General features: G+C 38.5%; 1 protein-coding gene across 2 annotated transcripts; it reads left to right on the top strand.

Moving 5' to 3' along the window:
* The first annotated feature begins 5,198 nt into the window (after nt 1–5,198).
* On the top strand, nt 5,199–10,984 carry LOC104449505 (probable alkaline/neutral invertase D). Of its 2 annotated transcripts, none has more exons than XM_010063682.3 (5): nt 5,199–5,355; nt 6,054–6,489; nt 6,915–7,346; nt 8,396–8,954; nt 10,450–10,984. In XM_010063682.3, exons 2-5 carry the CDS (start codon nt 6,112–6,114, stop codon nt 10,743–10,745), a joined length of 1,665 nt encoding a protein of 554 aa, XP_010061984.1. In that variant the 5' UTR covers nt 5,199–5,355; nt 6,054–6,111; the 3' UTR covers nt 10,746–10,984. The 2 variants fall into 2 exon arrangements, with proteins under 2 accessions (XP_010061984.1, XP_010061985.1); XM_010063683.3 differs by having other exon boundaries at nt 5,222–5,355; nt 6,050–6,489.
* Nucleotides 10,985–11,894: the final 910 nt, after the last annotated feature.

Below are 11,894 nucleotides of genomic sequence, written 5' to 3'. Positions count from 1 at the left end.
TGTTGATCCTTTCTTTTTTCACTGGCCAAGTTGAAACTGACCCAGAAGATATTTTCCCCTAAATTGTATTTTTCCAAGACGATATTCTCAATTTCGGTCGATAGGGACTCATGGGTGCTTTTCAGCTTAGCTAGATTTGGGACCTAACCCCGTATATTTCGATCTTGATTGAACACTTTTTCCACGAGGGGATATAATTAAAACCTAACTCTTGAATTTTTATGGTTGCTGGGGGGCGTATCGTCCGTTTCTTTCGAAGGATCTCGCATTTGTTTGTGTTCGCGACATCTCATTTCTCCTTTTGGACAAGCTCCATGCGACAGCGATGTTCGACTGGTGCGAGCGGACGATCGACGAGTCATTATTATTATAGTAGATTAATCTTAAAGGTTAATGTTTTTTCCACAAGATTCAAAAGCTTTTGTTTCCTCGAGAAAGTAAAAAGAAAACCACACAAATGATCCTTTAATTTTTTATCTGATGTGCAATACCGTCGCTGAACTTCTAAATTGTATGATGCATTCTCTAACTTTTAATTTGTTCGATATAATTATGATACATATTTAATCCGATCCCTAGATTTGAATGGATGGAAATATAACGGTAATCATTTTATATGTAGTCTAGGGATTAACTTAAGCATACCCCAAAAGTTTAGGAATCACGCTATTGTAATGATAGTGGGTTGATGGATTGATGAAAGTGAGCAAAACGAGATACATTATTTCCGTCTAGGTATCACATTAATTCATGTGTCTTTCAAGTTCACATATCTCTTGGATTTATTTATCTATTTCATTCAAGCATCTCTATTTAATTAATGTATCTCAAGAATTCTTATATATATTCAATTAATGGCTGAGTTCTAGAATTCTATAAATAGACTTGAAATTCCTCATTCCAAAAACAAGCAAAAACACCTACGTCTCCTAGAGTTTCTCTAAGTGTGCTAGTTTCAAGAAATGTTCGATAGAGTCTTGTTCGTATAGTGCTTATACAAACAAGGTTCGACTTGTTGTGTCCTGGGAAGCATAGTTTATGAGGCTACTTAACACCGTTACTAGGAACAAATTGCTTTAAGAAACTTCGGTTAGTTGTATCTCACCTCTAATTATTATTTATTTTTGTCATCACTTTCTTGAATTTATTAATTTCCTAGTTACAATGAATAGTGCTCGTATTCTTCCTCCAATACACTTCTTCTCCTCCTCCTCCTCCTCCTCTAAATCTTCCGACAAATTGAGCAAATAAGGGTGCGTTTAGTAACGTTTTTATTATAAGGAACAATTTTTTTTTAGAAACACTTTTTTCTTTTTTTGTTCCTAATAACGGTTTTTGAATATCTGAACGTAGTTGATAATTACACAAAATTTTTGTTTCTGAGAGAGACTTGCGTTTGGTACAGCCCCATTTTTTTTTTCACTTATAATTTCTTTTAATTTATTAATAATTGTATTACTTGTTTCTTTTTTTTCTTCTTCTTCTCCTTCCTCTAACCGGTCGCCGGTTGCAAGGTCAGCCTCGGGGGAGGCTTGCCGGCCACCGGCGAGGTCATTCCAAGCCTTGCTCGGCCTCGCTTTTGGCCACCAATGGGGTCGAGCCTTGCCATGGTTGGGCGAGTCCAACGACTGGCTAAGAGAAGAAGGGAGGAAGAGAAGGAAAAAAAAAGTTGATTCTTGATTCTTGTTTCTTGAGTAGTTCCTAGGAATAAGAAGCAACTTCTTTTTTTGTTCAAAAGCTGTTCCCGGGAACAAAAAATCACCAAAAGCATTTATGTTCTATTTCTACTATAAGGAACAAAAGAATAGAAAAACCTGTTCCTGGGAGCGTTACCAGGCAAATGCAGCCTAAAAGACTTAGGGACCACATTTCACATTGGGCTAAAGTTCATGGACTATTTAATTATCCTAAAAATAAATAGCGAAAGCAACTTCATAGTTATAAACTAAGCTTTACATTTAGTTTAGGAAGATGGCTCGGAATCATGCCCTCATAAAAAAAAATGCAATCGTGTGTCCGACTTAGGCGCTGAATTAACTATCAACTCCATTCACACCTCGAGGAAGTCAATGGGGAACACCCCCCTCGTGTCATTGATCATGCTTATCGCCTTGTCAACTAGTTATTAAATAGTGCAACTACCCTTGTTGACTCGTCATGAAAAATATAGCAATACAAGTTGCATTTTGCCATTATATGGAAGCATATAATTTAGGTAACGTTAGACATAATATAAGTTTATGCGTATGCATGTAATGTCCAATAATTGCAAATTTGTTGCTTTTATTAATTTTTCCTTAATAAAACTAACCTTTTGGTTTTGTCGATATAAGTAAATTCCACAAGAAATAACATTTCCAAGTGGTTTTGTGGGATAGGAACGTCTCAAGAATTATAACTTTCATATGACACTTATATAGAAATCATAACATTCTTTTTCAACCATTTGAGTGCGATAACTCCCGAAAAATCAATGAAGTGCCATGACTTTTTATCAACGTTTACCAAAGTGTTAGAAATCTAATGCAGCATAGCACTTGTGTTGCACGTTTTCTAAAATTTACAATATTCCAGTCATTGATTTAAAAGTTATATGGTACTCAAGTGATCTTCAAAAAATAAGTTACGACACTTAAGTGAGTTTCGTACATTAGTTATAACAAGCAAGTGATTGAATATGAGCTTATGTGGTGTTGGTGTCCTTCTCCCGATTTCGTGTTGGCCAAAGATGAAATTCCATATCCATCAAGAGTTAAAAGGACAATTAAGACACAGGCGTAAGACCCAATCTTTCCGTTGAGCAGGGCCTTTTCAAGACCATGTCGTTGGACCTGCGTGCTGAATTTGGCAAGATATTGTTTAAGAACATGTTTGAAGTGATCTTTCACTTTTTGATTTTTTAGAATCTCGCGATGCACGTCACTGTGTTTCTTTTAAGGTAAACTTAGTTTAAGTTAGCGACTTTAAAAAAATCATAAATTTTTAGCCACGCTCTGTTGTTACCAAAATAGTATGTTTTGTCTTTCCTATGTGACGACTCTAATTGCATCAATTTTGTCCGTGATCTCGTGGGGATCTTTTGTCCCTATTCAGTTTAGCAAAGCGATGTCCGTGAATTTAGGGTGCGCATGACAACGTTCTTATTTGGGGAAACTATTTCTTTTCATAATATTCTTTTTTATTTTTACCGGGGAACAATTTATGAGTAAAATAAGGTGTTTGGTAACTATATAAAATTTCTATTTTTAGAATAGAAAACGAATATAAATGTGTTTGGTAAAAATTTATAAATTTTTGTATTTATTTGTTTTTTCTTCTATTTATTAACCACTTTTCTAATTCGGGAATAGAAAAATAAATTGGTGTTATCAAACATATTTCTATTTTTTTTTTGTTTCAGGAAACAAAAAATAAAAAATCGAGAAAAACGGAAATGTTATCCTGCAGGCCCTTAGAATGCAATACTTAAATGTCACCTCTGTAATATTTTATTCATTCCTTTTATTTTGGGAAAACAACAAGTGCAATTCTTTAATGAGGAAATTTTTGTAGTGAAAGAAGCTCTGATTCAATCAATGTTATAATATTAAAAAGATTGCTTAAGATCATATATTAGGATTTGTTAATAGATAGTCAAGAAGGCTCTTAAAAAGATCAATTTTTTTCGAGCGAAATAATGTAAATGTGCGTCGTGGCATCAAGTTGATTAAGCAATTTATTCATTAGACAATTCGGGCATGCTGCATTTGTTGTTCATAATGACAATGTGTGTAGTACAAAAATGGCAATGGCCTTTATATTTGGAAATACCATGTCACGGTTAGTCGGCAGGAATCGTGAGAGAGAGAGAGTTACCTTGAAAATTGCTCCTACTAAGCTTATAAAGGGCAACAAACAAATGGAGTTAGGTTGGCCTTTTCTAAAGTCAGACTCATCTGATTTGCAATTCATTATCGAATCTAAAAGGGAACTAATTAGATTATGATCCCGATGCCGTGAGTTTAATAAATTACAATAAAGATCAAGGTAGAATTGTTCTTAATAAAAATCCATTGATGTCATTGGTCTTGAGGCGAAGTTTCCAAATTTGAGCAAATCCTTTTTAGAATCAAAACCACTATTGATGCTCTAGAGCGAAGAACAACTCAGAAGAACCTAATTTCAATTATCAAATCATAGTAATTCACTCGCGATAATATGGATCATTTTAGATTCACGTTTGGACACAATTCACGTAGTGATTTCCCCTTAATCTTCATATGGTTTTTGCACAATAATGGATGAATCTTATTCGAATAACGCAAGGCACAATTTGAAAGCAAAAGAGAAAAAAGGAAAGTGAAAGGAGAAAAGTAATTTTGACTTTTTGGGATATGCTTTATTTCATTCTTTTTGGCTTAAGAAATCTATACATACACCATTTATGATTGCGAGGAGAATGATTTCCCAAACAAGAAAAATCCATTCAGACCAAAAAATTTATGGATAGGATAGAATATTCCCCTTTCTCATCAGAATCTGAAATTCCCGTCAACATAATTTTTAGGAACTTTATTCGAAGATCTTTTAAGTTGGCCTGAGATTGCTCTCCATCGGAATTTTTTTCAATTCCCCGTACCATTTTGTTTCGGATAAATCCAACACAAAAGGAAACTCCACAATTTTTATCCTCTGCTTCTCCACTTTCCCAAAAACGAAAGAAAAGAAAAAAAGGGGGATCTATAGAGAATTAAAATGGCCGTTATAATTTCCATAAAAAGAAATTGAATTTTTGACAATTCTCGATGTCGCCTAACGGAGCGTCCCCGCCAAGAGCACGGGAGAGAACCGGTAATTACAGAGCGGGGGAAGGAGCGAAGGGTAGTTACCGGTGACTGGTGAACGCTGCCCTTCCCACCTAACCCCCAATAAATTAATAATATATATATTTTTTAAAACCATTGGGCTAAAAAAAAAGGGGTTAAGAGGAAAAAAATAAAAAGACCAGAACGCCAAGTTGGCAGTGACGGGGAAGAGAAGTCCCCAATCTCCGAAGTCAGACTTTCGCGTCCTTAGTATCCACGTAGACTGCCCTCTTTCATTGATTTATTTATTTATTTCTATTTTTTTCTCCCACCCGTGTCCCCACTACACCGGCTATTCCCGGTATAAATAATTCTTTTTCATTTAAAACATCCCAAAAAAATCAAAATCGGGATCTCTCTCTTCTATAAAATGCAGCTCAAGAGACAATGCCTCTTTTTCCCCTCCTTGTCTTCCTTCCTCTCCCATCCTTCCCTCCGCCGAGAAAGCGCCGGCGACCGGCCGGGGAACATCCTCCCGCTCTCCTCCCCCGCCGGCGACGTCTACTTCGAGGTTCGGGTCCCCCGTCTTTCGGTTTTCCTGGAGTCTCGTGTGCGGCGGGGCCGCCGCCGCCGCCGCCGCCGCCGCCGCCGTCGATTTCGCTTTGGGTCTCTGCTTGATTGAATGCGCGTTAGCGGGGCGCAGATCTGGGCCTTTTCCTAATTAGCTTCGCCCGCTGCTCAAAGCATGCGAATTTCAGCTCGATCCTTTCGGCACTGGACGCCTCTGTCTTCATTTCATTGAGGCGGATCTTGCTTTCCGACGCCGCGCGTGTTGCCGTTGTTTTGCTTGGATTGTTTGTTTGTTTGTTTTTTTTTTTTTTTTCCTGCGTTTTCAGCAATCGCCATTGAGAATGTCGCGCGTCTTACCGCGACGTTTGGTGATGTCTTGGTATGTAGAGGGGTAGGAGGATACAAGAATGCGCATGTGGGTTCTTGCTGATGGGCTCTGTTTGGGAGACCTCTGCTGTCGAAAATGATCCTAAATAGTAAAAAGAACGTGGCTGATTGGTTTGGAAAGCGGGAACACCAGCTAATTGTGGTTAAAAATAGGCTTTGCTATTGTCTTGCGCCCTGAAAATATAGACTTTACCAGGCATCCTCCAGTTTTGAACTGGTTTTCTGCTCTGATCTTATTCCGTTTGGCTGTGTACTAATCTCTTTTGACCGCCGAGTGACCCTGTGAATTTTTTGTTATTTATCGGAAGGCAGGGTCCTCCTCCACTTTCCGTGGATTGCAGGGAGCACGTAGCGAGGAGAAGGAGAAGACATGGAGGGGCCGGGTATGCGCAAAGTTAGCTCGCATTGCTCGATCAACGATATGTTCGATGAAGATTTCTCGCGTCTCCTTGAGAAGCCGAGGCTTAACATTGAGCGGCAGAGATCTTTTGACGAGAGGTCCCTCAGCGAGCTCTCGATTGGGCTCACGAGGGTTGGGTTGGATAACCTGGATAGCACATATTCACCTGGGAGGAGGTCAGGGTTTGACACCCCAGCATCGTCAGCCCGCAACTCTTTTGAACCTCATCCTATGGTGGCTGATGCCTGGGAGGCTCTAAGAAAGTCTCTGGTGTATTTCCGTGGTCAACCAGTGGGGACAATCGCTGCCGTTGACCATGCTTCTGAGGAAGTTTTGAACTATGATCAGGTATGTAGGAATGGACCAAACGATGAAGGCCATTCAGTATTGCGTCAGATTCTACGGTTTATATGGAATAAATCATAAAATAGGATCAGAAATTCTTAAACTATATGCTAAAGTGCACCCATAGAAATTGGATGGTTAAAAATATTGTAGCTTGTGACATTTGAACTTGATAAAATGTGGAAATTTCCTAATCCCTTTGATTTCTAGGAATTCATAGAATCGATTAGAATGATGTAATGATGATATTGATAAGGGGTAAGTTAAGAGTTGAGAAAGCGTCTCGATGAGATTTCGATAATCATGTGCAGTATCTGTTGAATTTGTTCGGAGCTGATTGTGATGAATTTGAGTGCCCTCACAACTTGTCGGTGAGACAGTGAAGTTTAATGCTTTGAAACTTTCCTTTCGTCATTGTGCTTGTCTAGGTGTTTGTTCGGGATTTTGTCCCCAGTGCACTGGCTTTTCTAATGAATGGGGAGCCAGATATTGTCAAGAATTTTCTCTTGAAGACTTTACATCTTCAAGGATGGGAGAAAAGAATAGACAGATTCAAGCTTGGGGAAGGAGCAATGCCAGCAAGCTTCAAAGTCTTGCACGATCCTATTCGGAAAACAGATACTCTTATGGCAGATTTTGGTGAGAGTGCAATTGGAAGAGTTGCACCAGTTGACTCTGGATTTTGGTGGATTATCCTGCTTCGTGCGTATACAAAGTCCACAGGAGATCTGTCTTTGGCAGAGACAGAAGAGTGTCAGAAGGGGATGAGGCTTATATGTTCTCTTTGCCTGTCCGAGGGTTTCGATACTTTTCCTACTTTACTTTGTGCCGATGGTTGCTCAATGGTTGATCGAAGAATGGTGAGTGAATCTATCTCTCGATAACTATTTTTGCGCATTACAGGTCATAATGGTAAGTGGATGGTGATGCTATTCTGGTTGCATCTAACTTCACTGTCCCTTATTAAGTTATTACCTATCATTCCACCTCTCTGAAATTATGAGTGTAGGGAGCCAGTAGCCAATGAGTTTTTTTTTCACACATTTATTCAAAATTTTAAGTTGGCTAATCAGCCTAAATGAACTCATTTTAGTTTCAATCTGATTGTTGGGATTCTGTCACCTTGTAAATGAGATATACGGAAGTAAATTTACCGAATTTGTAACCTCTGCCTGATCCGACAGACATTGCTAGGACTGACAATAATTACCATTTCAGTGATAATTAGCTCTGGTCATTGTAAAATTGCCTCTTCATTCAATTATGCAAGGAAATATATGAGGATGATGGATAATGTTAATTAAACTAGACTTTATCTTCTTTTATCCAACGATCATTTTTATTTGTTGTCTTTTTACTTTGTTGAAGAGTTATGAAACATGAGGTCAAAACAAATATGTTGAAGTTCAACCTTATCTTTCCTTTGGGTCTTAGTCAAGTGTATTGAGAACTAAGGTGGCCATCCATACTTATTGCTTCATGGAGTTCCTTTATCCATTCAGTCCTTTGAGACTACTACATGTGTCTCCGATAATCAATTTCATGTAAATTGGATTAAGAATTTAATGCATCTCTCACTTGCTTGGCAGGCAGCATCCGTAACAGCTATAATTTTTCATTTTTGTGTTTTAGCTGAGAATTGAATGAGAAGATAAATCTTTACTTTCCCTAGTTTTGTTTCGTGCCAAGAGAATGAGATGGCGCATCTGATTTTCCCTTTCCCTTCACTAGTAACTAAAATCATTTTTCCCTTAGTTCTTGGAAAGAACTTATTAACATTGTAGATGGATGTGTTTTCAGTTTGTCTTTTGACTTTATACTCTTTCCACATACTGTAGATGGCTCCTGCTCTCTTTATATTTTCTTGAAGGTTGGAATTGACTTCCTCTGTCGTTGAACTGATTTTCAGGGCATCTATGGCTACCCGATTGAAATTCAGGCACTTTTCTTTATGGCTCTGAGATGTGCTTTGGCAATGCTAAAACATGATTCAGAAGGGAAAGAATGCATCGAGAGAATTGTCAAACGCTTACATGCCTTAAGCTATCACATGCGGAGTTATTTCTGGCTTGACTTCCAACAACTAAATGACATATACCGATATAAAACCGAGGAATATTCGCATACTGCAGTAAATAAGTTTAATGTTATTCCTGATTCAATTCCAGACTGGGTATTTGATTTTATGCCAACTCGCGGTGGTTACTTCATTGGCAATGTCAGTCCTGCAAGGATGGATTTCAGATGGTTCGCTTTGGGTAATTGTGTAGCAATATTGGCATCACTTGCTACTCCGGAGCAATCAATGGCTATTATGGATCTTATAGAAGCTCGCTGGGAGGAGTTGGTAGGGGAAATGCCTCTAAAGATAAGCTATCCTGCTCTGGAAGGTCATGAATGGCGGATAGTTACTGGTTGTGATCCTAAAAATACCAGATGGAGTTATCACAATGGAGGATCTTGGCCAGGTTTGGTCCTTTCTTTTCTGATATATTCCCTTAAGTTATTCAGATTTATCATTCAGGATACTTTCTTATGTTTAGTTAATTGTGTCTATGGTCTTTCAATTGAAAAATTCTGGTTGTAGTTGGTATTCGACGATTAAGATGAATGGTTCTATGAGTGGCTGTCACAGTTACGATAACATTAGAGCTTTTGGGAAGGGAGGAGGGGAGAGGGAGGATATGTCGGCTGATAGTTCTGTTTTCCTAATGGGGTAATTGCTTTTATGAGCTCTGAGTTTGGCAAAGACTGAGATTAAAAAGGATTCAAGAAGTAAAATTTAATCGTAAAGCCACAAACCTCTGGTGTCCAAGGGATGCTCCTTCCCTCTTCTTTATTTGTGTGTGGAAACTGCGTGTCCGATCATTGCATGGACTTTGAATGTTTTCCTAAGAGATCTTTTACTCATAGCACTCTCAGATTTCATATAATAAAAGCCTTCACGGAGGCAAAGCAAAAATTGACTGCAATCCTAGAGGCACCAGTTACTTGATATGAGATAAATGGTTTATGTTACTTATAAGAATAAGTAAGCGGATGAAACAACATTTGTGCCTACTTGCCTTGGCCATGGGGCAAAGTCAAAGCTAGTGTGGTTGAGATTCAAATAGCTGCTTCATCTTGACCTGGATAACGACGAATTATACTCATGTAACTGCTTCAAGCCTGAAGCCTTGGCGATTGACTTTATGCCCACATGCGTGCTCTAAACTGGGCTAGTCATGTTATCTATGTGCATGACTCCACAAGGTTGACTTCTATTGCCTGTGCTTGTGATTTTCTGTTGCTTGTTATTAATCAATGCACGTAAAAGCAAGTATTTGGAAATCATGGACAAAGGACATGGTATGCTTCTGCTGTTTGGATTTATTTCCTGCTTAGAAACAGTGTAGATCATTTGGGGGGCTTGAAGATATCAATCTGAATCAATGTGAGAATGAAATATCTTAATCTTCTGAGCTTTTGTCGCTGCACTTTGCTGGTACCCTTTGTATTTGAGTGCAGATTAAGCTCAATCCATCTTCAAAGATATGTAGGTCTCTAATTAACCAATGAATTCAAAAGGGTCCATCATACCTCTTTGAATCCAATTTACTTCCTGCCGTAGCTGCTAGTATGTATGAAGTCCAGGTCTAGTGTACGAACAAGCCAAGGGTCTAGGATTTTTTTCTAAAGAACTTTCAACTGGTGAATAGACAGCTCCTTTAAATCGGGTGTCCCCACTGTAAGAACTCTTGTAGTGTGAAAGGGATGGCTTTAGGATCTCCACAATAACCTTGAGACTGATTATTTCAGTTGTTTATCCTCGAGCACAATTCAATTTTCGTCATTTTAATGAAAGCTGTGATCCAAGTCCGGTTTCTTTCTTCAAATCTTTTTTCCAAGCTAGCTCATTCTTGGCTTGTGTTTCTAACTCAACTCTCTTTTTGTATTACTGTTGCTCCATCATAACCAATGCAGTGCTTTTGTGGTTGTTAACGGCTGCTTGCATCAAGACTGGGCGGCCACAAATTGCGAGACGAGCAATTGATCTGGCCGAGACTCGTTTGTTGAAGGACAGCTGGCCAGAATATTATGATGGTACACTGGGTAGATATATTGGCAAGCAAGCAAGAAAGTATCAAACATGGTCTATAGCAGGATATTTAGTGGCGAAGATGATGCTGGAGGATCCTTCGCACTTGGGAATGATTTCCCTGGAAGAGGACAAGCAGATGAAGCCAGTGCTTAAGAGATCTTCTTCCTGGACTTGCTGAGTATATCCCAACAGTAGAAAAGAAGGGCAGGGAATCAAGAAGAGAACACAAGTGAAATTAGCTTGTTCTTACGACCATATTCTTTTGGTGATTTGCATCTTGTAGGTTTGTTTTGAACCCTTCTGAAAGTTTGGTTTTGTGTACAATAGCAAATGCCAAATTGCATCAAGCTTGCTGAATAAAAAGAAAAACATTCTGGTACTTATGCAGTTTTATAAATGCTTGCCTGCATTTTGAGACGTGCTTTCCTACCTTGATCGTGATTCTCAGTTTTGCTAACATTATGTAGAACTATAGGGCAAAATTTAGGAACATTGATGCCCGAAAAGATGCTTTCATTTTTATTTTATTTTTGGTTGGTAAAGACACTTTCATTTACCAGTCACTAATATGTTCAAGCGGCTAAAATTATTCTAGAAATGGCATCCTTGCTATCTTATGTTCAATTAAGTTTGCTATGTTGGTAATTTTTTTTTTATTTTTTTTGTGAAGTAATCTGTTAACAAGTACTTGAGATTTCTTGTATGGTCTATTGATTTCACCTTCAAGCCTGGTTGGAGGATTTTCAAGCCCTACCCGTCATGATAAGTTTTGTCATTAGTTTGATCTTGATAGTTTTGATAATAGGGGTCACTTATAATTGGTTCTGCCATGGGCAGTTGGTCTTTGACAAAATTCGATTTTCATGAACCAAATGTCTGGTGAAACCAAAACCCATGCGAATTAACTTGAACTGAAAATACTTCATTTTGGGCATGTCACATAACAATTTAAAAATTTACATGACACGATTGGATCTGAATCATAGGTCGAATTAGCCACATAAACACAACTAGTGAGCTAAGACCCGACTGAGATAGAGCCCAGGCGTGCTCAACGTATCTTATGTAGTTAGTTGCATAAGTACGCTATTATTGGACTTTGACAATAGGTTTCTCTACGTATTGGATCAATCTTCAAGATGCGAAATTTCCTCCGAGATTCCGAACATCACGCATCGACAAGGCGAAAGAGAGATCTAAAGAGAAAGCCCTCCTCAACAGAAGGGAATGTGGGTCACAGAGAGAGAGAGAGAGAGAGAGAGAGAGAGTAGCAGAATGGTCCGTACAAGACCGTCAAGTTCAGGGCGTGTCGAAGAAACTTGCATTT

This window comes from Eucalyptus grandis, chromosome 6, assembly GCF_016545825.1.
Source record: "Eucalyptus grandis isolate ANBG69807.140 chromosome 6, ASM1654582v1, whole genome shotgun sequence".
Taxonomy (NCBI): Eukaryota; Viridiplantae; Streptophyta; class Magnoliopsida; order Myrtales; family Myrtaceae; genus Eucalyptus; species Eucalyptus grandis.
The sequence above is the reverse complement of the archived record's forward strand: the minus strand, read 5'-3'. Positions and strand labels throughout refer to the sequence as shown.

Bases quoted from the DNA above. Each gene is read 5' to 3' on its own strand.
- LOC104449505 (XM_010063682.3), top strand. From the start codon at position 6,112: ATGGAGGGGCCGGGTATGCGCAAAGTTAGCTCGCATTGCTCGATCAAC. The intron at 6,490-6,914 runs GTATGTAGGAAT...GTGCTTGTCTAG, and splicing joins AAGTTTTGAACTATGATCAG to GTGTTTGTTCGGGATTTTGT. The intron at 7,347-8,395 runs GTGAGTGAATCT...ACTGATTTTCAG, and splicing joins CAATGGTTGATCGAAGAATG to GGCATCTATGGCTACCCGAT.